At 40.6% G+C, this 23,879-nt stretch overlaps 1 protein-coding gene across 1 annotated transcript; it reads right to left on the bottom strand.

The window, feature by feature from the left end:
* Positions 1-753: 753 nt before the first annotated feature.
* On the bottom strand, positions 754-5,479 carry LOC117560615 (serine/threonine-protein kinase pim-2-like). The gene is made up of 9 exons (XM_034237546.1): positions 5,416-5,479; positions 5,065-5,253; positions 4,366-4,707; positions 2,257-2,351; positions 2,117-2,164; positions 1,743-1,958; positions 1,394-1,571; positions 1,116-1,292; positions 754-907 (listed from the first exon to the last, which is right to left on the bottom strand). Exons 1-9 carry the CDS (start codon positions 5,477-5,479, stop codon positions 816-818), a joined length of 1,401 nt encoding a protein of 466 aa, XP_034093437.1. The 3' UTR covers positions 754-815.
* Positions 5,480-23,879: the final 18,400 nt, after the last annotated feature.

The raw sequence follows: 23,879 nt of genomic DNA, 5'->3' as shown, positions 1-23,879 counted from the left end.
TCAACCCTGGCATTTTCAGGGGTTGGTGGATTTTGTTTCCTCCCTGGCCTGCACACTGTGCTGGAGGAGCACCTGAAGACCGCCACCGTTTTTAAAGGCACACCAAAGACGTACACTACATTGATTTTAAGAATAATTATTATTTATATATACTTCAGCTTTTTGTATTACTGTAGATTATACCATTGTTCTGTAATATATATATATATATCAAATATTTCCATATATATATGCATGCAAGTATTGCTAATGTCATTGTTTTTAAGTTTTTGTACATAGTCCTCAGTCTCAAATGCTTAAATTGCTTATGGAGGCATTACAATTTAAGACTTAAAGACGTAAATTAACACTGAAAACTGCTGTTTTTTTGCATTAAGTCATACTGGGATGTTTGCTAAAATTGATTGCATGTACTGTAGCACAGCCCTACCCAGGAAACATTCCACCAGCCGCCACTGGTTAATGCTATAAAAGCACAAGAGTTGTTCTGAGCTAAACTGTTACACACAGATTCAATTTACACCTTATTAACACTGGGATCATCTTATGCATTCATGGGTTTCTATCACATGTAGCAATTTGGGTTAGGCTGAATACCTAACTTGCAGGTTCAGAACAAGATATAATGTAGAACTCAGGCAACTTATATAGACCACCCACCGGCTTTGACATAAACGCCACTAGCCTTTCCCATTTCTACTGTATTTAATGAGAGCACATGGGAAACATTGAATGGGAGCAACAGGGCTGTTTATTATGTTAGTTGGAGGTGTGTTGATGGTGTTGAGGGCTTCATTGATGGTCTGGTGTGTAGATTACACCAGCCAGGGGTGCTGTTTCAGTGAATTCAGGCTGAGTCGGCCTTCTGGACTTTTGTCCAGACAGCCCTGGAGGAAATCACGGCACTCTGTATACAGAAAAACAGGAATCATACTTTGATGCAAGACTATTAGTGTTTATCAAAGGTGGAACATTAATGTGTTCATCACATGAATGCACAAACAGCCTATGATAATACTATACATATTGCAATATAGGAGCTTTTTTGGGATTGGCGACTTAATGGCATTTTGGCCCTTAATTCAGCATCAACACTGGTAGTGCTTTTGACTTACCGTAAGAAAGACCCTTCCTAAGGTCAGGGATGACATTGATTATTTCATCGCTAGTGTTGAAGGGGAGACAGGAATGGACAATCACAAAGAGCACCACACCGATCTGCCAAACAGTTGTTGGTTCTGCCCTGTAGCTGCCACGCATGAACCACTCAGGGGTGGCGTATATATAGGTACCTGCAATACACACAGCCACGCAGAGACAACATTTATGGTAAGGGACACAGTAAAGATGCTTTGTTGTTACAGAGAACAAGACCATAAGAAAGAGTACCTACCATTTTCACTATGGTAAGTTCCTTGTGAAACAAATGTTCCACAGCCAAAGTCTATGAGCCTCACACGAGGGACATCAGAGCCGGTCTCTATTAGAATGTTGTCCAGCTTGATGTCCCGGTGGAAAACACCTTTTGAGTGAACCTCGATGACTGCATCCACCAGCTGTCTTATTATAGTCTGAGGGAAATCAAAAGTCAAAGTCAACTTTATTGTCAATCTTTCAGTTTGTGTGTACAGACAGAGAGATCGAAATGCCGAAATAGACACACACATGGAGACTGTGTGACATGGTGAGCTTGGACACATACAGAAAGACAGAAAGACAGAAACACAGCATCAGCTACTTACTTTAGCTTCATGCTCCTTCGGGGACGACTGCCTGGAGTTCAGGTAGTCTATCATATCCATGCAGGGGACTGGTCTCTCCAGGACCAGAATGAGTTCTAAGTCCAGGTTATACCAGTCCAGCAGGGTGATAGCTGCACTGGACTCTCCTGCTGCTGGCCGGAGTTTAAGCAGCAGCACTACCTCCATCGGCACCATCAATATTTTCCCTTCCAGTTCCTTTTGATTTAAAAGGGGAAAAAAAGAAAATCATGTAACTTTCATGTACACACATACACAAATCTGCAGTTACAACAGTTAGTTACAATCGGAAGGTGTATAATGTGAAGAGATATGCAATAAGAAATGTTACTCGATGAATTAAATTATGAACTTACCACTGCTGTGTGCTTAACGCTGTGCTGGGAGATATGTTTTATGGCCACCTACCGGACAGAAACAGACATATGGTTAGCTTATACTGCATACAGAATGAATCTGAATTATGGATTCTGTTAGTGTGTGTGAGAGATCTTACAGGCAGATTGTCCTCTTTACGGTAGCCAGCATATACTGAGCCGTAGCCTCCTGTACCAAGCAGATCTTCTTCTTGGTACTTTGCATGGAAGTCAGCTGCAGAAACAAAACACAAACACTTTGATGATACTTTGTTCAGGATGTGATTAAACTAATCCCTAAAACAAACCTGCATTGATTGAAATGTAATCATATTTACAATAAGCTTCCCAAAGGCTGATCCTGAGAGGAATAGTTGAGCCAGCACACGATTAGCTTAGCTTATTTTAGCTTAGCATAAAGACTGGAAACAACTAATTTGATTGTGTCCAAATGTAACAGTTGCAAATATGCAGTGGGGTTTATTTGTAAATCATTTTGTATAATCACACAAATTCTGTGTTTTATATTAAGTAATTCTGTGTTCTTCATTTTATTGAATGTGCAATACCTGACAAGGTCGAAGATCAGTGGGCGGAACCTCTGAAGTGTGGTCGCTGTGCTCAGGAGATTATTGTTGTGAGGACCCCCTATATATTGAAGGCTTCTCAATTCTCTAATTTCCCCTCCTTGTCTCCCCTCCTTGTCTCCCCTCCTTGTCTCCCCTCCTCGACTCCTATCCTCGTGTTTTAGTCCCGCCCAGAGGAGATGCGAGCGGAGGAGTCGAGGAGGGGAACCGAGGAGAGAGGAGGGAAGTAGCAGGCTGTTAGAGAAATGAGAACTCCTCTCCTCTGAGCGGTCATTTTAAAGAGACGTCCATTAATGATGACAGGAGGCACAGCAGCCCTCTGTCTGATGGACAGATGTGTTCATGACGATTTATATATTTACTTTTAATTCATTCACAGTGCGGTATAATGAGACAATAACAGGCTACAGATGCGGACACACACACATATATTCATATATACAATTTCAGAATCAAACAAGAGAGCTCTCTCATAATAACGTAACACAATCAGAGACTGGATATATCCCCCCCCTCTCTCTCTGGTTGCTGAAATGGGGAATTGAAATTACGGGCCAAAAGTTTTATTTACAAGTTTTAAAAGTAAGCAGAGGACACCAAACCAACTGAGACCCGACGTCCGCCGCATCTACGCACTGTACAACACACACACACACACACACACACACACACACACACACACACACACACACACACACACACACACACACACACACACACACACACACACACACACACACACACACACACACACACCCACAACACGCACCTTCAGCTCCTAAAGCATAATCAGGCTACAGCCGTTGTGTATTTTATTATGTGAAGCACTAAATGGTCTTAGAAAAATATCGACTCTTTGTTTGCAGATATCTACTAAACTAAAGCAAATACAGAGAGTAATGTAGGCCTGTTATACTGAGTGATATATACACACTGCTCTGCTTTCTGCACGGACCTCACAGCTGTTCTCAATGGAAACATCGCGGCGTGATTAAAGCAAATATTATCCAGGGGATGCATGCAGAGCTGTCATTGGCTGAGATCAGTGCGGCCGTGCGTCACGACTCTTTGAAACATCACTGTTGCCGGAAATACATCCGCGGAGGAGCCGTGGAGGAACCATCAGTGTATCCTCGATTATAGCTCCAGTCCAGAGAGCGAACTCGATGCTCGATGCTCGGTCCTCGCTGTGCATTTAGAGAAATGAGATGTCATGTCTTCAACATGGCGCGCTGAAATCCATTTCCGGGTCACTGCCGGAGGACCAAGGAGTCGAGGAGGGGAAATTAGAGAATTGAGAAGCCTTCATTGTGTCCCTCACGTTTCCTCTTCCCTTTTTGTAAATGTTCCACGTGAGAGGAGTAACTGAGGGAAACCTAATGTAAAACTGATCATTATATCTGTTGTTATTGTCAGTAAAATACAGAGATCGTCAAAACTGTATGCTGGCTCGGGTCATCCATGAACAACGCAAACCACAACGCAGAGACCGCTTAACGACACCGGTTACACAAACACAACTAAATCCACCTACCATCTCCCTACAGATATATATATGAGTAAAGTAATCTGAATGTACTGATGGAAAGAAGACTTCTTTGATATTGAGTCTTTAATTTACAGCCTTCCCTTAAAAACATTTTGTTTACTGTATTATCTTACCAATGCTATCACAGCAGGCAGCGCTGACTGAGGAGGACCTATTGTCACAGGAGGAGGTCTTGCTGCGGGTCTTTCTGCTCCTCTTTGTGGATCTCTGTGACTCCTCAGAATTCCTCTTTCCCCTCTTCCTGTCTTTAGCATCAGAGGTGATGCTGATGCTGGCTGGTGTGGATGCACCAGCAACCTCAGTGGAGGAGGACGAGCCTCTGAAGGTCTGAGCCTGTTCCTCAGACTGAGGGGTCGGCTGCCTCTTTTTAGTGGACCTCCTCTTGAGCTTTTTCCTTTTCTTTTTGCCTACACTCACAGGTCCACCACTTTGTCCCGAGAGACTCTGGGTTTTTCCTGAAAAAAGCCAAGAAACATGAGCATTTTTGCGGTGTGGAGAGTTTATAATGAAAGGTGTGAACTGGTATCCAACTTAAATCAAACAAATGTATCTTCAAACCTACTTCTGTTTTCAATCATTGATATACTTCATCAAGACATTCAGTTCCGCAGAAGTCTGATTTTTGATAACTTTGCTCTCTTATCACTTCACTTAGAAAGATAACTTCATTTTCTGACTCTCAATTTGACATATGGCCACTGGGTTGAAGCAGAATAGGCTCTTACTGAGGTTTAACTGTATTTCGTCTTTTAGTTTCATCATAGCTTTTCTAAATATACTAAAATGTTTGTATAATTCCCATTTGATCTAACCTGTGCTGTGTGGTGTGCCAGTGTACTCTTGGGCACATGTTGCAATGGGGGCCCTTGATGAAGGCCCACTGGATCTGTGCCTGCGGCCCCTGGAGGGACTTGGACTTGCTCTGCTCCTCTCCTTGGTTCTTTTAAGACCCTCCTCAGAGTCTCTGTTTGAGGCCTTGGTGGGGTCAGTGTTGCGCCATACTGGCACCAAAAGAGATCATTTTGATTACTGCATGTTCTGTGTGTAATCTACTTTATTATCTGCTGTTTGAGTGACTTTGGGAAAGGTAGCTTAGTTTGGATTAGTCTACCAGCTAAATCATGTGGAGAGTGCGGTTTTAACCAGTTGTCCTCACTACTCACCCTGTTGTCTCCTGGAAGACGGGCACTGAACAGTGGTTATTGTGGGCCAAGTTTTTGAATCCATGACTGAGCAGTTATCTTTCACCAATGAAATTACCATCTGAATCTGAATCTGACCAGTTGTATTCTCTTAGCCCGGAATGATCAGAACTCACTCCTGTGAACTGACACTCCGCTTCTGGGTTCCACTCATTCCATTCAATGTGCTTTATTATCAAAAAGTTAAGAACTGATCAGATTCAAAAGGAAAGGAAATGTTAAATATGTTCATAAAATCAAATGAATTGCAGATATAGAATGAACACTCACTCTTTCTTCTATATTTTACTTGGTAAGAAGCATCTCTAAGTTTTGTATTCAATTGTTTAACCTATCTCTACCTAACATAACTATTTCTGATCATCTATATAATAATAATAATTCCTTACATTTATTATAGCGCTTTTCCAGATGCTCAAAGCGCTTTACAAATACACATTACACATATTTTGTATACATGCAATGGTCACTGTGGACAATACCCACAGGAGCAAGTTCAGGTGAAGTGTCTTGCCCAAGGACACAACGGCTTTACAGACGCAGCAGCGGCGGGTTTCACCCCTTGATCTGATGATCATTGCACAGCGCACTGCGCCACACCGTCCATCTTCACGCCTCGAGGTCATCGAGTCGCTTTTACAAGTACACAGTAGTATCATACATGTACTGTGGACAATACCCACAGGAGCAAATCCGGGTGAAGTGTCTTGCCCAAGGACACAACGGCCTGACGCAGTGGCGGCAGGAGCGGGTTTCGAACTGGAGTTCCCCAGCACTCCCCTTGATCTGATGATCAGATGCACAGACCACTGCGCCACCCGTCCCTATATGACTGTTAACTAATAATAATACTATTGTGTTTTGTAAAATTATCACTATGAATTGATGATAATGATAATTGTTTCTTATTGCTTCTGTTGTTATTGCTATTTATTTTTTATTTAATTGTTCTATCTTATTTTACTTTATCCCCTAAATCAGGGGTATCCACACTTTTTTCACTTGATGGCCACATACAGAAAAACATACGAAGGGCTGGGCCTCTCGCTGGAGGTGAGGTATTTTGCCACACATGTTATAAGTTAGCAAAATCAATCAAATGTGGGTAAATAATGCTTGATACTTGAATATGCTTTAAGAAAAAAGGGTTCCATTTATTTCCAAAAAGTGAAGCCTTAGATTGCTTATAATAAGGGTATTTCAGTCAGACAACTCACGTGTTTCTTAATATGTTTATTATAAGCAGCGTTTGAGTTTGGCGTCTAGGCTCGGGCCTCATCACTCCACAGATTTACAAAGAACATTGAGTGATGATTAGATAACTATCCCCCGAGCCTACAGTTGGAAGCTGGGGTGGAAGCTGGGGTGGTGGGGGGGCAGGCGAGCAGCAGCAACATGAAACACAGCAGCAGGAACATGAACGTAGCAGTAGCAAGTGAACACAGCAGTGCAGCAGCAGCATAGCGAGGCAGAGGCAGGAAGACCTGGCAGCTTAAATAGAGCGGCATGTTTAGGAGAATGTGTTTGGTTGGTTGTAAGAGGGAGGAGGTGCGTCACGTGTTAATGTATCATTGGTGCTCGAGTTGACTGCCTGAAATATAGCTCGCAGGCTTCGCCCCATATATTTGAAGGTTATATTTATATAACCTATATTTATATTTAGCGTGTTATGCAAATAAGTTATTGGGCTTTTTTTATCAACTAAGATTTTTCAGAGAATGTCTTCAACTTTAATTGACTGAATTTGTTTGAAAACTGGGTTTATTAACACATGAATACTACTATAATAATAATAATAATTCCTTACATTTATTATAGCGCTTTTCCAGATGCTCAAAGCGCTTTACAAATACACATTACAAACATATCATACATGTAACGGTCATGTACTGTGGACAATACCCACAGGAGCAAATTCAGGTGAAGTGTCTTGCCCACGGACACAGTGGCTTTACAGACGCAGCGGCGGTGGGTTTCGAACTGGTGTTCCCCAAAGTCCCCTTGATCTGATGATCAACGCACAGCCCACTGCTCCACTCCGCCCATCTTCACACCTCAAAGTCATCAAGGCGCTTTACAGGTACACATTACACACATATCATACATGTAATGGTCAGTGGACAGTACGCACAGGAGCAAATTCGGGTGAAGTGTCTTGCCCAAGGACACAACGGCCTGACGCAGTAGCGGCGGGGGCGGGTTTCGAACTGGAGTTCCCCAACGCCACCCTTGATCTGTTGATCAACGCACAACCCACTGCGTCCCAATACTGTAATATATGTTTACATATTTATTTAAAAAGTACAATATAAGAAAAACACAAGTTTCAGTGCGGGTGATATTCCATTGAACTTTTTGAATTTGCTGATTCAAAATGGACAACGGGCCACAGTTTGGACACCCCTGCCCTAAATCATCATATACTCAATGTGCACAGACACAAACACACACATACTTTCACTGTTACGGCCTCGAAAATACCCCCCCCTCCCTCCTGTGCCTGTTGGCATGTGGCGGTCGGGACCCCAAGGCCATTCTTTGGAGCCCCCGGTTGGTGTGGTGACGCAGATAGGTGCTACTAAAAAAAAAATACACCTCCATAGATGAAGCACAAACAGCTTGCACAGAAGAAAAGACCCCCTCCTGAGAGTTTGAGGGGTGTCCTGCGACAAATCAGTCTCTCCCGCTAAACCCAAAAGAAACAATTGAAGAACATAAAAACAGAACTTATTTGATACAATACACTTTATTGTCCCCTTTAGTAAATTAAAGCAGGATTGTCCTCTCAATCCTGCAGTTCCAGAGAAGATGAAAACTGTACGAAAATAGATGTATTACTTTCATACGGTTATTGCCATATTTATGCAGTGAAAATGGTATCAAAGCTGCATATAATCAGTTTGAAAGCCTTTCATAATACTATCAAATCAAATCAAGTTATTTATATAGCACATTTATAAACTATTTATGGTCGAGCCAAAGTGCTGTACATATAATAAAAATAGCCTACAGTAGAGACACTTTACAGCAAATACAACAGCACAGATTGTTCAGAATATCAGTATGACAATACGACACCCTCTGTCCTTAGACCCTCACATCGTACAAGGAAAAACTTCCAGAGAAAAACCCACAGTTTAAAGGGAAAAATGGGAGAAACCTCAGGGAGAGCAACAGAGGAGGGATCCCTCTCCCAGGACGGACAGACGTGCAATAGATGCCGTGTGTAACTTTAGACAGCATTGTATACATTTTACTTGAACCTGTTAACACTGTAATAAAGTTATTATTAAGTTAAGTTGTTTAGTTGCTTACCCATATTTAAGGATTACATAGAGTCAGGATGTCAGACTGACCAAGTTTTCTAAACTTAACACAAAAAGTAAGGCAATTTCTGTTTGGTAGATGATTTCTATGTTGTAACAATGCTTTTTGGCAATAAATCATATACCGTTGGAAAGCCTGTTTATTTACCTTTCCAATGGTACCACATTTGTGAGGAACAAGCATTTGTGTGATGAGCAGCAGATCTGCGTATGTTGGGTGCGCCCATGAAAAATGTGACAAATCTCCTCTGCCAATGCCAAACAGCTTTTTTTGCTGCTGACTCTAGTTTGGTGTTGTTTGGTGGATTGAAGTCTGATAAATAAAGACATGTTTTCAACAATTAATTTATTAACTATTTATTTATTTAACAAGCCGCCTCAGTCATGTGGAAGAATCAAACTCAGCCACAACAGCCTCTCCTCCTCATGCTGTCACCAGCCTGCTCACACTCTGCTGTGGGATGGCATCCCATTGTTCAACCAGCACTTGTCCCAGGTCAGCCAACACGGTTGTGTTGGTCACTCTGGCACGGACAGCAGGGCCAAGTTGATCCCAAAATGGGGTTCAATGGGGTTGAGGTCAGGACTGCAGGCAGGCCATCCTCTCCTCTCCTATTGGTGCAGCAAGCAGCAAAGCGTTCTCCGCGTCTTCTCCACACTGTGACCCTACGATCCAAGTGCCGAAGGCAGAATATGTTGAGGTTCCAGTGCAAGTGGGCCTGATGGTGAAGGGCAGTCATGGAAGGCCTCCTAGCATCCATGCGAGACTGGAGAGTGGCTGCTGTTTGGCATTGGCAGAGGAGATTTGTCACATTTTTCATGGGCGCACCCCACATACTCAGCTCTGCTTTTCATCAAATGCTTGTTCCTCACACAAGTGGTACCATTGGAAATGTAAGAAAACAGGCTTTCCAACGGTATAAGATGTATTGCCCAAAAGCATTGTTACAACATAGAAATCATCTACCAAACACAAATTGGTGTTAAGTTTATATATTATATTTACATGTAATACCTATATGGAAAGGTACGTTTATTTATATAGCACATTTCAGACGCAGAGGCAATTTAAAGTGCTTTACATGATCATTAACACATAATAGTAAGACAACAGTGACTACACAATACAAAATACAACACAAGAAATAAACATAATGGAATAACAGATTCATAAAAACAATGCATTAATGAGATACAAAATTGTTTAAAAACGACATTGTAAATACGGTAGGTGCTAAAACAAGTGAAAAGGCTTCTGAGTAAACAGCTCTAAAAAGTAGTGTTTTTAGCCTCGACTTACAAGAACTCAGCGTTGGTCAAGACCTCAGATTTTCTGGAAGTTTGTTCCATTTGTGGGGAGCATAAAAACTAAAAGCAGCTTCGGCGTGTTTGGTTCTGAGCCGGGGAACAATGAGTAAGCCCGCCCCCGATGATCTCAGAGCTCTGGGGGGCTCGTAACAGAGTAGCATGTCAGACATATTGGGGTCCCAAACCATTTAATGCTTTATAAGTTAGCAATATCATTTTAAAATCGATTCTGTAAGCTACTGGTAGCCAGTGCAGAGACCTGAGTACTGGGGTGATGTGTTCTACTCTTTTTGTTTTGTTCAGGAATCTGTCAGCGGCGTTCTGGATTAGTTGTAGTTTTTTAACCGATTTTCTACAGAGACCTGTAAATACACTATTACAGTAATCAAGCCTGCTAAAAACAAATGTGTGAACTAGTTTTTCAAGGCCTTGTTGAGACATGAATGTTCTAAGTCTGGCTATGTTTTTCAGGTGATAGCATATATCAACATCATTCATTCTAAATGTACCAATGCCAAAATAAACCTTAAAAATATAACACTTGATTTTACAGATATTGCCACTTAAACATAAATTGGGTACACATGATGCATAATACTGAGGTGCGGTCCTCAGGTTATCCTGACGGTGATGCTGCTTTTGTCTGAGGTGTGAGGTGAGTCTGTTCAGAAAACATCACAACAGGAACTTCAGGAGTATCTGGTCACTCAGCAGATTCACTGTTACATTGCACTGTCATGTTATAACATCAAAGTATGGTAAAGTTTACTACAACATGTATGTGGTTTTAACAACAGTATAAAAGATAATGACAAATTATTTTTATCAAGTATCGAGTAACACATTGATAGACAGAACATCTGACTTGAGTGTAAGTTGTGACAAAGCCTTTAAAATATGCGAGAGGTTCCAATAATGATGTATGACCATAGAGACCTGGGGACATTTTATTGTATATGTTACACTGGAAATGCAATGTAGATGCTGCAGTACAATATTACAATATTACAGTATAGTGTCATATTACAGTACATTTTCACTAATATTACAGTACAGTGTCATATTACAGTACAGTGTCACTAGTATTACAGTACAGTGTCACTAATATTACAGTACAGTGTCACTAATATTACAGTGCAGTGTCACTAATATTACAGTACAGTGTCACTAATATGTCAGTACAGTGTCACTAGTATTACAGTACAGTGTCTTAAAATTACAGTGCAGTGTCAATAATATTACAGTACAGTGTCACTAGTATTACAGTACAGTGTCTTAATATTACAGTGCAGTGTCTCTAATATTACAGTACAGTGTCACTAGTATTACAGTACAGTGTCTTAATATTACAGTGCAGTGTCTCTAATATTACAGTACAGTGTCACTAATATTACAGTACAGTGTCACTAATATTACAGTACAGTGTCACTAATATTACTAAAATGACATCCTGACGACTATAGCTATCTTCAACAGCCTGTGTAACAGTTACACTTATTTTGTATTATTTAGTTGTTTTATATTGTTTTCATACATATGTTATATAGCATATCATGTCTTTTCATGTTAACCTTAAACTTAAAGCTGTAAGACACCGAATCAAAAAATATATAAAGGAGTTAAAATTAGCACAGCAGCAGTAAAATGCAACATAAAACATCTGATATAGCAGCAAACTGGGATCATTTTACTTATTTTACTTTTAATACTTGAAGTACATGATAGTACTAACATACTTTTACTTAAGTAAGGTTATGATTGCTTTGACTTCTACTAGTAGTGATATTTTTACAGTATGGGGATTACTAAAAGATTTGTTGATTTTATCCACCCCAGCATCTGAATAAGATATTGGTTTTACACAGTAGTGGGGAAGTTACGAAGTACATTTACTTACGTATGAATTGTAAGGTTATTGTACTTTACTTCCCTACATTTATGCTACAGCTTAATTACTTTATAAATAGAACTTTAACACCAACAGTTTAAAATGTTAAATCTTTAATTTGAAGTGGATTAAAATATATAACATGATATTCAGGTACTGCTGACAATGAGTTTCTTATTAAACATGAATATTTGCTGCTTTTCTTTTAAAATATGTTTTCAATAATAAATAATAATAGTTTTTTTCTGCAATGAATAGTTTTGATGTTAACACTTCGAGTACATTTTCCTGATCATGATTCATTTTTAAATCCTTTTACCATATGTAAATGGAGGATTCTCACTTGTGATGGAGTATTAGTGTAGCATCAGAGTCGGAAGTAAGTACCTTTACTCAAGTACTGTACTTAAGTACAATGTTGAGATACTTGTACTTTACTTGAGTATTTCCATACTTTCTACTTCGACTTCACTACAATTCCGAGTTAAATTGTGTACTTTTACTCCACTACATGTATTTCATACCTTTAGTTACTTTACAGATTTTGATTATTGGTGTGAAATATAATCAACTCTTAAATCAGACTTTAGTTACAACTGGAGTAAATTCACAAGCCCTGCAGTATACAAAGTCATTACAACTAGCTACACCTTTACCAACTTTGATGAATCAATAATTATAATCAAAACACATATTATTCTGAAATTGACCAATCTGCATAATGAGTAATTTTACTTCCGGTACTTCCTATATTTTGATGCTAGTACTTTTGTACTTTTACCTGGGGAACATTTTGATGTAGGACTTTTACTTGTAACAGCGTTTTCCTACACTCTGGTACTTATACTTTTATAGGTAGGTAGTAGATCTGAGTACTTCTTCAACCTTACACATAATTGGGGCAACAAACTCTCGAAACTATGCATGGATATGAAGCCTTTTGGCCAGCTGTTTGGGCAGATTGCTCGTGTTTACCCCCCCACCCCGCACACAGACGAGACAGAGGGCTTGGCCCTTTCTCATTTCTCTAACTGCACTCCTATCCGCGAGACTTAAGAGGTTTCTCAATACTCTAATTTCCCCTCCTCGACTCCTTTCCTCGACTCCTATCCTCGATACATAGTCCCGCCCACAGGAGATACGAGCGGAGGAGCCGAGGAGGGGAACCAAAGTGAGAGGAGGGGAAGCAGCAGGCGGTTAGAGAAATGAGAACTCCTCTCCTCTGAGCGGTCATTTTAAAGAGACGTCCATTAATGATGACAGGAGGCACAGCAGCCCTCTGTCTGATGGACAGATGTGTTCATGATGACTTATATATTTACTTTGATTCATTGACAGTGCGGTATAATGAGACAATAACAGGCTACAGATGCGGGGACACACACACACACACACATATGTATATATTTATATAAATACAATTTCAGAATAAAACAGAGCACTCTCATAATAACGTAACACAATCAGAGACTGTATATACAGTCGCTACAATGAGGAAAATAAATTACGGGCCAAAAGTTTTATTTACAAGTAGGCCTATTAAAAGTAAGCAGAGGACACCAAACCAACTGAGACTTGTCTGTCCGCTGCATCTACGCACTGTACAACACACACACCTACACACTGTACAACACACACACCTACACTGTAGCCTACAACCAACACGTTCTCACTCCCATCGTGTCACATATTGACGGACGGTCAGGGCCCCTCCCCGTCACTCTATTACGTACAGGGTACCCCTTGGAAGTCAGGCTTCTACGGGCAGGGCGTCCCATAGACCTTCATTGCGGACAGCGGACCCCTTGACCGTCAGGCTTCTACGGGCAGGGCGTCCCATAGACCTTCATAGACTACGTGATCAACAACAATGGCCGACCTTCGTGTTATTCTCGGTGGAAAATGCCTATTTTAAGGTTCATTTGGCCATTAAAATGCGTTTTGATGTCATTTTATGCGATTAATATGAGTTGTTATTTCTGATTATTTGTGCAGTAGATGTAGCCTACATGATGTTTAGTTTGCTAGTTATGACGAAGATTACTTCATGAATGTGTACACATTCATGGCTGCTAAGGTGGTTGCTATGGACGCTGCAACAGCTCCCAGACCACGTGATCAACAACAATGGCCGACCTTCGTGTTATTCTCGGTGGAAAATGCCTATTTTAAGGTTCATTTGGCCATTAAAATGCGTTTTGATGTCATTTTATGCGAGTAATATGAGTTTTTATTTCTGATTATTTGTGCAGTACATGTACATGATGTTTAGTTTGCTAGTTATGACGAAGATTACTTCATGAATATGTACACATTCATGGTTGCTAACGTTTTTTTGGTGGAAATGTGTTTTTTCACAGCAAAGTCACCCTCTGTACTTGGACTTATTGGGAGAATCTAAAGGCAAGAACATCCCAAATATTAATTTAGGTCTTTATTTTAGACCTTCAGTGTTGCCGTCTGTGAGGAAAATAAATGGGGCTCAGAGCCTCAGGATACTGAAATCTGTATTTTATTAAAAAAAAATTCCTTCTGAGCTTCAGTCTGCAATGTTCAAAACAACAGATAGAGCCAGAAATCTAGGTGTAGTCATGGACTCTGACCTGAGTTTCAACAGTCACATTAAAACAGTTACTAAATCAGCCTACTATCACCTAAAGAACATATCTAGGATTAAAAGACTAATGTCACAGCAGGATTTGGAAAAACTTGTCCATGCTTTTATCTTCAATAGACTCGACTACTGCAATGGTGTCTTCACAGGTCTCACTAAAAAATATATTAGAAAGCTGCAGCTGATTCAGAACGCCGCTGCTCGAGTCCTCACTAACACTAAGAAAGTGGATCACATCACTCCTGTTCTGAAGTCTTTACACTGGCTTCCTGTGTGTCAAAGAATAGATTTCAAAATACTGCTGCTGGTTTATAAAGCACTGAATGGTTTAGGCCCAAAATACATTTCTGACCTCCTGCTAAATTATGAACCATCCAGATCTCTCAGGTCTTCAGGGACTGGTCAGCTTTCTGTCCCCAGAGTCAGAACTAAACATGGTAAAGCAGCATTCAGTTATTATGCTCCAAATATCTGGAACAAACTCCCAGAAACCTGCAGGTCCGCTGCAACTCTGACTACTTTTAAATCCAGGCTGAAGACTTTTTTTTTTGCCGCTGCTTTTAATTGAACTATTCATATCTTAGACTGCACTGTAACTTTTATCCATGTATTTTTTCTGTTAATGTTTATTTTATTAGCTTTTCTTTTCAATGATTGATTTTAAATGCCATTTTCTTAATGTCTTTCATTTTTTGTAAAGCACTTTGAATTGCCTTGTGTTGAAAAGTGCTATATAAATAAACTTGCCTTGCCTTGCTTTCTAATTTGTTATTTTTTTCAAAATAACACACTGTTATTTACTCACCAATAACACACAATTATCTTGCTTTTATTTATTGGTTTAATTCCATAATCTCGGGCTTTTTTGGCGTCCGTCAGGAACTGAATTTCAAAATAAAAATAACCGGAAACAGACGTAGGCCTATAAGGGACATTTCGAGCATCATTGCGATTGTCAACATTTTTTAGTTTAGGATGGCCGAAGACACTACACTACCCATAATCCCCAGCTATCGTTTAGGACTACAGTCCCTTGATTAATCTTCAAGGTCTGGGATTGGATGTTGGAGTGGCAGTGCGCCAAGGTTATGCCGAGCGTCAAACAGCTGTTTGAAATGGAACGAACCCATGCCAGACTATCCAAAACTGGAATCGAATGCCCCCCATGCAATTGACATGAATGGAAACGAGTAATAAAGTATATTCATTACTCGTTATTCTCTACTAATAGTTCATTAAAGACTGTATATTATGGCTATTTTGCACATCCCTTTCAAGATTTTCAAAGGTGTATTGACATATCATATACACAACTACGGTGTAGTTATGCAATGAATGAAACACTTGGGTCACAGGTTCCTCAACAGTGCATTACAAGACATCTATCAATATGTGTGTATACATACCTCCACCATTAAACTGTCATATTCTGCACATTTCTTATTCTATCTATTTTACATACATAAGAGTATAATCCATATGTATAATATCAGTTAAAATAAGTGCTTCAACATAGTTAACATTGCAGGAAAGCAATATATTAGACGTTAAGTACTTTGCCAGGCTTAATATTTATCTGTAGATAGATACCCCCAAAGTTTTTTTCTTATTTAAAAGAAGACCTTAATCTGTTATTTAATGTTTAAATAAAGGTTAATTCGTTTTTCTGTTTTGCACCTCCTCCTATTAATATCTTTTTACATCCTGCACTAAACTGTTTTATTGTAGAGATCACTTATAGTATCTTCTTGATTTTTTATATTCTATATTTCTATCACAGACCTTCTACTTTCCCCCTATGAAAGTATGTACTCTTAATATTTTTTTAATCAAATATAACACATAAAAACAATAATTCAATAACGTGCTTTAACCACTATAGGCGGTGCACACAAGGTACACACAGCCATAATAACTTTGTATTATTAGTGTAGGACACTTATGTATGTACAACATCTGAAGATGTGTAGTTTTATTCATGCTTTCACATAATCTTACAGCATATTGCTATACTATTTCAGACTCAGTATTTACATTCTTACATTCAAAATTCAATTAAATTCAAATCAGTAATATCTTTAAAAACTACAAGTCCTTTTATATCAGCTGTGCACCGTGTAAATATAACCCATCTATGAATTAGATCAAATGTAAAAGTCAGCCGAATTAGTGTTGATACTGCAAGGAGACGTATTGTGTGAAGAGAAATTGAAGATGTTGTTTAATTGTTGATATATTTATGATCCACGTCAAGTATTCCGTTTCGGCGGCATTTCTTCAGTTTTTCCAAAGGTCTTCTCATCAGGGCTCTATAAATAAAGAACTACGGCAGATCTGTAATATGTAATGCAGCCGAACCGTGTATTGCAATGCTTTCAAAGAGAAAAGCAAGAGCACTCGGAATTAAGTATTATTTTATTCTTTTTAAATGTTTTCCGGATTTCATATAATATAAACACCAAATCCCAGCATAAAACATCCAATCAGCGAGCTTAAACCATAGCTGAGGATCTTGGGTAATCGCTCGAAATGCCTACGTCTGTTTCCGGTTATTTTTATTTTGAAATTCAGTTCCTGACGGACGCCAAAAAATCCCGAGATTATGGAATTAAACCAATAAATAAAAGCAAGGATAACTGTGTGTTATTGGTGAGTAAATAACAGTGTGTTATTTTGAAGAGAATAACAAATTAGAAGGAAAAAGATATTTATAAAATACAGATTTCAGTATCCTGAGGCTCTGAGCCCCATTTATTTTCCTCACAGACGGCAACACTAAAGGTCTAAAATAAAGACCTAAATGAATATTTGGGATGTTCTTGCCTTTAGATTCTCCCAATAAGTCCAAGTACAGAGGGTGACTTTGCTGTGAAAAAACACATTTCCACCAAAAAAACGTTAGCAACCATGAATGTGTACACATTCATGAAGTAATCTTCGTCATAACTAGCAAACTAAACATCATGTACATGTACTGCACAAATAATCAGAAATAAAAACTCATATTACTCGCATAAAATGACATCAAAACGCATTTTAATGGCCAAATGAACCTTAAAGATCAAATGCAAAGCTTTTTGTATAATTGCCAGTACAATCGAAATCATATAGCTACAACACTATCTAAGATATTGCAGTATTAAAATCGGAGATAATATGAGTCTGGCAATGCGCAATATTAATTTTGTTCAACCCCCAACACCAAGTCCGACGATTTATTTTCTCCTCCGCTCCTCCGCAAGATGGCGGCGCGTGACGTCAGATGTGCCAAACATATTTCCACCTGGCTTATCAATCACAGCGGCTTCCGCCGATAGTACAACTAGTTTCGTCTATCATGTCTGATTCTGAGTAGACTATAGACTAAAAGCTTTAGGAATCCAAACTATAACATATAATAAGTACCCTGTATCAAGATTGATGCAAAACAAGTGAAATTTGACCTTTTTAGAGAGGTTTAGAAAAATAAAGTCCAGGCGCTCTGAGTGAGCCTCTGAATTAGCCCCGAGCGAAAAATGCTCGCAGCGGCTCACAGCGGCTTCCGCCGATAGTACAACTTAGTTTCGTCTATCATGTCTGATTCTGAGTCGGAGGCCACCCAATATCTGGAGTATGTTGTCGACATCCAACCATATCTATACGAGCCTCTGATGTCGAAGAGGAAATACAAGGAAACGTCACCTGATATCACCGATGAAAGTGCTGATGGCGATGATTCAAGTTCGCCATCTGAGGAAGAGGCCGAGGGTGCTGAGAATTGGTGTAGATGTGGAAACTGCCAGACCATGCCTACAAGCCGAGAAAACAAGTGCTGCCACAACTATGGGAAAGTGAAGGAAGAGATGGGAGAAGAAGTCTGCATCACCGACTGTAGGACGTTCGACATTTTCCGTTATGAGTGGAGGAGCGATGAATGAGCTGCAAATAAACTACAATGCTAACAGTGAATTAGCCCCGAGCGAAAAATGCTAACCTAGCGCCCTTATTACTTATCCTAGCTCCACATCCAACACATTGTTTATGATCGTAAAGACACAGAATCTAACGGTGCCCACCTCTATAAGCAATACAACTGCAATTCCGTTATCTGCGTTATCTGCTGTGCTCCGTGCGCTTTGAAATCTAATCAAAAGTTGTTTACCTCAATTCTTTGGCGTTTCTGCATCGCCCGGCTCTTTCGTTCTTTCAGTGGTTTCTTGTGCTGAAATATGGAGGGGACGGCTCCAGGTTTCAGCCTCCGACGTGCTATTAATGCTTCTCCACCAACAGACTTCATGATAGCAGGATCAACGTCGTATGCATCACACGCAAAGTGGTCAGAACACAACTTGCTCCATTTTGTCGGTTGCCATCCAACACGATTCACTAAAAAAATCCATTTTTTGCGGATGATTTGGTCTTTGGGAAATGCATGTAAAACTCTCCCAGATCCCGCACCGTTCGTACAACAAAAAGCTCAACAATAACCCATGTTAATTCAGTTTTCTTTTCGAAAAACATGTGACCGAGACTGCCGAGTTGGGATATTTGGTCCAGAGACTGTTTGGCCACTATTACGTCACGCGCGCGGAGGCTGCTGGGAATTACATGTCAGAAATTCAGACGGCTTTGGGTCGAGTTTTGGATCAATAAAAAGCTTTTTTTTGGGTGTATTATCTCGATTTAAATAAAATAAAAAATACAGGCAGTCTTAAAAACAAAATTTCTATAAAAATGTAGCATATTTGGAAGCTTTGCATTTGATCTTTAAAATAGGCATTTTCCACCGAGAATAACACGAAGGTCGGCCATTGTTGTTGATCACGTGGTCTATGAAGGTCTATGGGACGCCCTGTATGGAGTCAGATTTGGGTCAATATTCTCGCGCGTAAAACAAGCTACTCACGAGCGGAAAATGTGCTTTTACACGCGCATAAAATGACCCTCGCGCGCAGATTAAACCCCCGCGAGCGGCTCTGCGCCCGCGAGCGGCTCTGCGCTCGCTCGCGAGAGAGACAGCCCTCTTGCTTGCTCGCGGGAGTGTCAGCCTCGCGGAGTCTGTCTACGCGCGCGTGAAAAGTTTCTGGCACTTTGGGGCGGAGCCACTGGACTTTGATTGACAGCTGGCAGGAAACCCGGGGTTGCCAGGTTTGATAAATGCCTGAACTGCCAAGAGCCGAGCAGTGACAGCAGCAAAATCAGTTGGACGAGATTGAATGGTAAAGTTGTCCATAAAAAACTATTATATTCGTAAAGTGTAAAGCTAATATATATATATATATATATATGATTCTGTTTTCTTCAAGGTTGTGTCTTCCTGGTCGAATGTACTTATTGTAAGTCGCTTTGGATACAAGCGTCAGCTAAATGCAATGTAATGTAATGTGATATACATTAATTTGATATAAAACAATATATTTTTCAGTGGGCTGTGTCCGTCGAAAATTGCTAGCTACTGTCTGCTGTACGCACCTAGATTTTGCTGCCGTCACTGCTCGGCTCTTGGTAGTTCAGGCATTTATCAAACCTGGCAACCCCGGGTTTCCTGGCAGCTGTCAATCAAAGTCCAGTGGCTCCGCCCCAAAGTGCCAGAAACTTTTCACGCGCGCGTAGACAGACTCCGCGAGGCTGACACTCCCGTGAGCAAGCAAGAGGGCTGTCTCTCTCGCGAGCGAGCGCAGAGCCGCTCGCGGGCGCAGAGCCGCTCGCGGGGGTTTAATCTGCGCGCGAGGGTTATTTTATGCGCGTGTAAAAGCACATTTTCCGCTCGTGAGTAGCTTGTTTTACGCGCAACAATATTGACCCGAATCTGACTCCATACCCTGCCCGTAGAAGCCTGACGGTCAAGGGGTCCGCTGTCCGCAATGAAGTTCTATGGTACGCCCTGCCCGTAGAAGCCTGACTTCCAAGGGGTACCCTGTACGTAATAGAGTGACGGGGAGGGGCCCTGACCATCCGTCAATATGTGACGGGATGGGAGTGAGAACGTGTTGGTACAACACACACACACCTACACACTGTAGGCTACCACACGCACCTACAGCTAGTGATGGCGAGATGAAGCCTTATGAAGCTTTGAAGCTTTCCAGCCAATTGGTTCGCAAAAGGGTTCATCTCATGAGGCTTCATCATGGGCTTCATTTGAACCATTTGAACACAAACCCCCTGTTGGTCAAAGTGTGTAAAACAGGCAGATTGGACATCTCAACAGTGTGCTCTATCTCATACCGAGTTCCCAATTAGTAAAGCCTTAGAATAACTCTAAACAACGAACATTAAATCATATTTTCATGTTAACAATATTGTTTTTATTCCAGTTGAATGATTGTGATTGAAAATCCTAAAGAGGCTGGTAAACATTGCAAAGAGGGATTTGTATTCCTTAATAATATTCATAAACTTAACCATGTTGTAGCCTGAGAAAGGCGACACCATATCAAAGAATACATTTATTAACTACATTATCTCATTTAGCTGTAGCTTTTATAAACAACAAAAAATAAGTATTGTTCAGTCTTTGAACCAGGGACCCTGCGGTATGAGTCAACTGCTTTCCAGCTGAGCCACAGCACACACACTAAATTTCCCTGACAACACTGGACCATATTTATTCCTGTATTTATTCATTCATGTTTTTATTCCTACTTTTATTTATGCTTTTATTCATTGATACTTGACATGTTCCGACCTCTATATAAGTGAGGGTCTGAGCTCTCTTAATTCCATCGTGTCACCGGGCCCGGGTACAGGAGGGGTTATATTGTTCTTATTATACATCCATGGGTAATATGATGAATTGGAAATGGGGGACCCTGATGTAAACAAGACGAAAGTCTTTCTCTGGTCTGCATCCCCTTAACAATTGTATGTTTTGAGCTGTACTGTACTGTACCCAATATACAAGCTGTTAATAAACTTTTCAATCAATCAATCAATCAATCAGCATTGTGGTTCAACCAACCGATCTGAATGGCTTCGTGAAGCAGTCACGTGGTATCGACAGGCAGCGAGGCTTCGTTTGTCATCGATGACGTCACTGGCCCAAAACGATACAAGCCTCGATACAAGGGCCCTTTCTCATTTCATCAAATCCCCCTCCTCGACTCCTCGGTCCTCCGGTAGTGACCCGGAAATGAATTTCAGCGCGCCATGTTGAAGGACATCTCATTTCTCTAAATGCACTTCGAGGACCGAGGATCGAGCGTCGAGGAGGCTGTCTGGAGGAGCTCTATCCGAGGATACACTGATGGGTCCTCCACGGTCCTCCACGGCTCCTTTGTGGATGCATTTCCGGGAACAGAGATGTTTCAAAGAGTCGTGACGCACGGCCGGATTTATCTCAGCCAATGACAGCTCTGCATGCATCCCCTGGATATTATTTTATTAACTGCTTTCATCGCGACGCGATGTTTACAGAGAGAACAGCTGTGAGGTCCGTGCAGAAAGCAGAGCAGTGTGTATAATATATATCACTCAGTATAACAGGCCTACTCTTTTTATTTGCTTTAGTTTAGTATATCTACAAAGAGTCGATATTTTTCTAAAACCATTAGTGCTTCACATAATAAAATACACAACGGCTGTAGCCTGTTTTAGGAACTGTATGTGCGTGTGTGTGGTGTAGGTTTGTGTGGTACAGTGTGTGCGTAGCTGCAGCGGACAGACAGGTCTCAGTTGGTTTGGTGTCCTCTGCTTACTTTTAATACTTGTAAATAAAACTTTTGGCCCGTAATTTATATTCCTCATTGTAGCGACCAGAGAGGGGGTGTGTGTGTGTGTGTGTGTGTGTGTGTGTGTGTGTGTGTGTGTGTGTGTGTGTGTGTGTGTGTGTATGTGTGTGTGTGTGTGTGTGCGCAGGGCCGGCCCTCGGCATAGGCAGTATAGGCGAATGCTAAGGGCATCAACCCATAGGGGGCGCCGGAAAAAAAAAAAAAAAAGTTAGAAAAAAAAAAGATTTTTTTTTTTTTTTTCATAATACACAATTTCCCAATTTTGGATCAACAAAGTACATCTTATTATCTTATACTAACAGAACTACGCGTACAGCGCCCATAAACTATGGCACACCCCCCCAAAATCAAGTTGAACTGCCCCAGTCCCAGTAAAAAGGTTTATGTGAAATTGTTCTTTTTTTTAAATAATGGTTTTAGTGTGCAATTATAGGTTTTAATTTATTTTGTATTTGTATTTGTATTCATTTAAAATAAATCAAACTCCCAAAAAACATACACAGCTTCTGTGTGCTTTTATTAACATTGGAATTTACATTGTAAGCGGCCGCGGGGGTGAGAGCTTTAGAGAGCTCTCTCCTGAAAGACTGAGAGGCTCTGATAACCTCAGCTCAGTGAGGTAAAGGCACACCTCTATATGATCATTATAGTTATAAAAAAATAAGAGAATAGATGAAAAACAGATATAAAATACTGACAGTACAAAAAAGTTGTTATTAATAAACAAGAATACAGTTTGAAAGGGGAGTGATTTGTAAAATATCCATAAAGAAAAAGAAAATCTGTTTACAGTTCTGTTTCATATGGGTGTTGAGAGATGTATCCATAGATCTCTTCATGTTGCTCTCAAAGTGCACCAGATTGATGCTTTTAACTTCAATATTTAAAAAAAAAGTCTTCCCGGGGGCATCTTTCTGTTTTGGTGGTCATGCCACTACCGGGGGGGGGGGCGCCAGCTAAAATCTTGCCTAGGGCGGCAAATTGGTCAGGGCCGGCCCTGTGTGTGTGTGTGTGTGTGTGTGTGTGTGTGTGTGTGTGTGTGTGTGTGTGTGTGTGTGTGTGTGTGTGTGTGTGTGTGTGTGTGTGTGTGTGTGTAGCCTGTTATTGTCTCATTATACCGCACTGTGAATGAATCAAAGTAAATATATAAGTCGTCATGAACACATCTGTCCATCAGACAGAGGGCTGCTGTGCCTCCTGTCATCATTAATGGACGTCTCTTTAAAATGACCGCTCAGAGGAGAGGAGTTCTCATTTCTCTAACTGCCTGCTGCTTCCCCTCCTCTCTCCTCGGTTCCCCTCCTCCGCTCGCATCTCCTGTGGGCGGGACTAAGTATCGAGGATAGGAGTCGAGGAGGGGAGTTAGAGAAATTAGAAAGGGCCAAGGTTCACAAAAAGCTTCGGGGATTACTCGACACCTATGCTCGACACACGCTCCGAAGCCTCGGCGCAATACGTAACATCACTACCTACAGCTCCTAAAGCATATAATCAGGCTACAGCCGTTGTGTATTTTATTAGCCTATGTGAAGCACTAAATGGTTTTTAAAAATATCGACTCTTTGTTTGTAGATATCTAC

This window comes from Gymnodraco acuticeps, unplaced genomic scaffold (assembly GCF_902827175.1).
Source record: "Gymnodraco acuticeps unplaced genomic scaffold, fGymAcu1.1, whole genome shotgun sequence".
In the NCBI taxonomy this organism is placed as follows: Eukaryota; Metazoa; Chordata; class Actinopteri; order Perciformes; family Bathydraconidae; genus Gymnodraco; species Gymnodraco acuticeps.
Note: the sequence above shows the minus strand (reverse complement) of the source record. Positions and strands in the feature narration are given on the sequence as shown.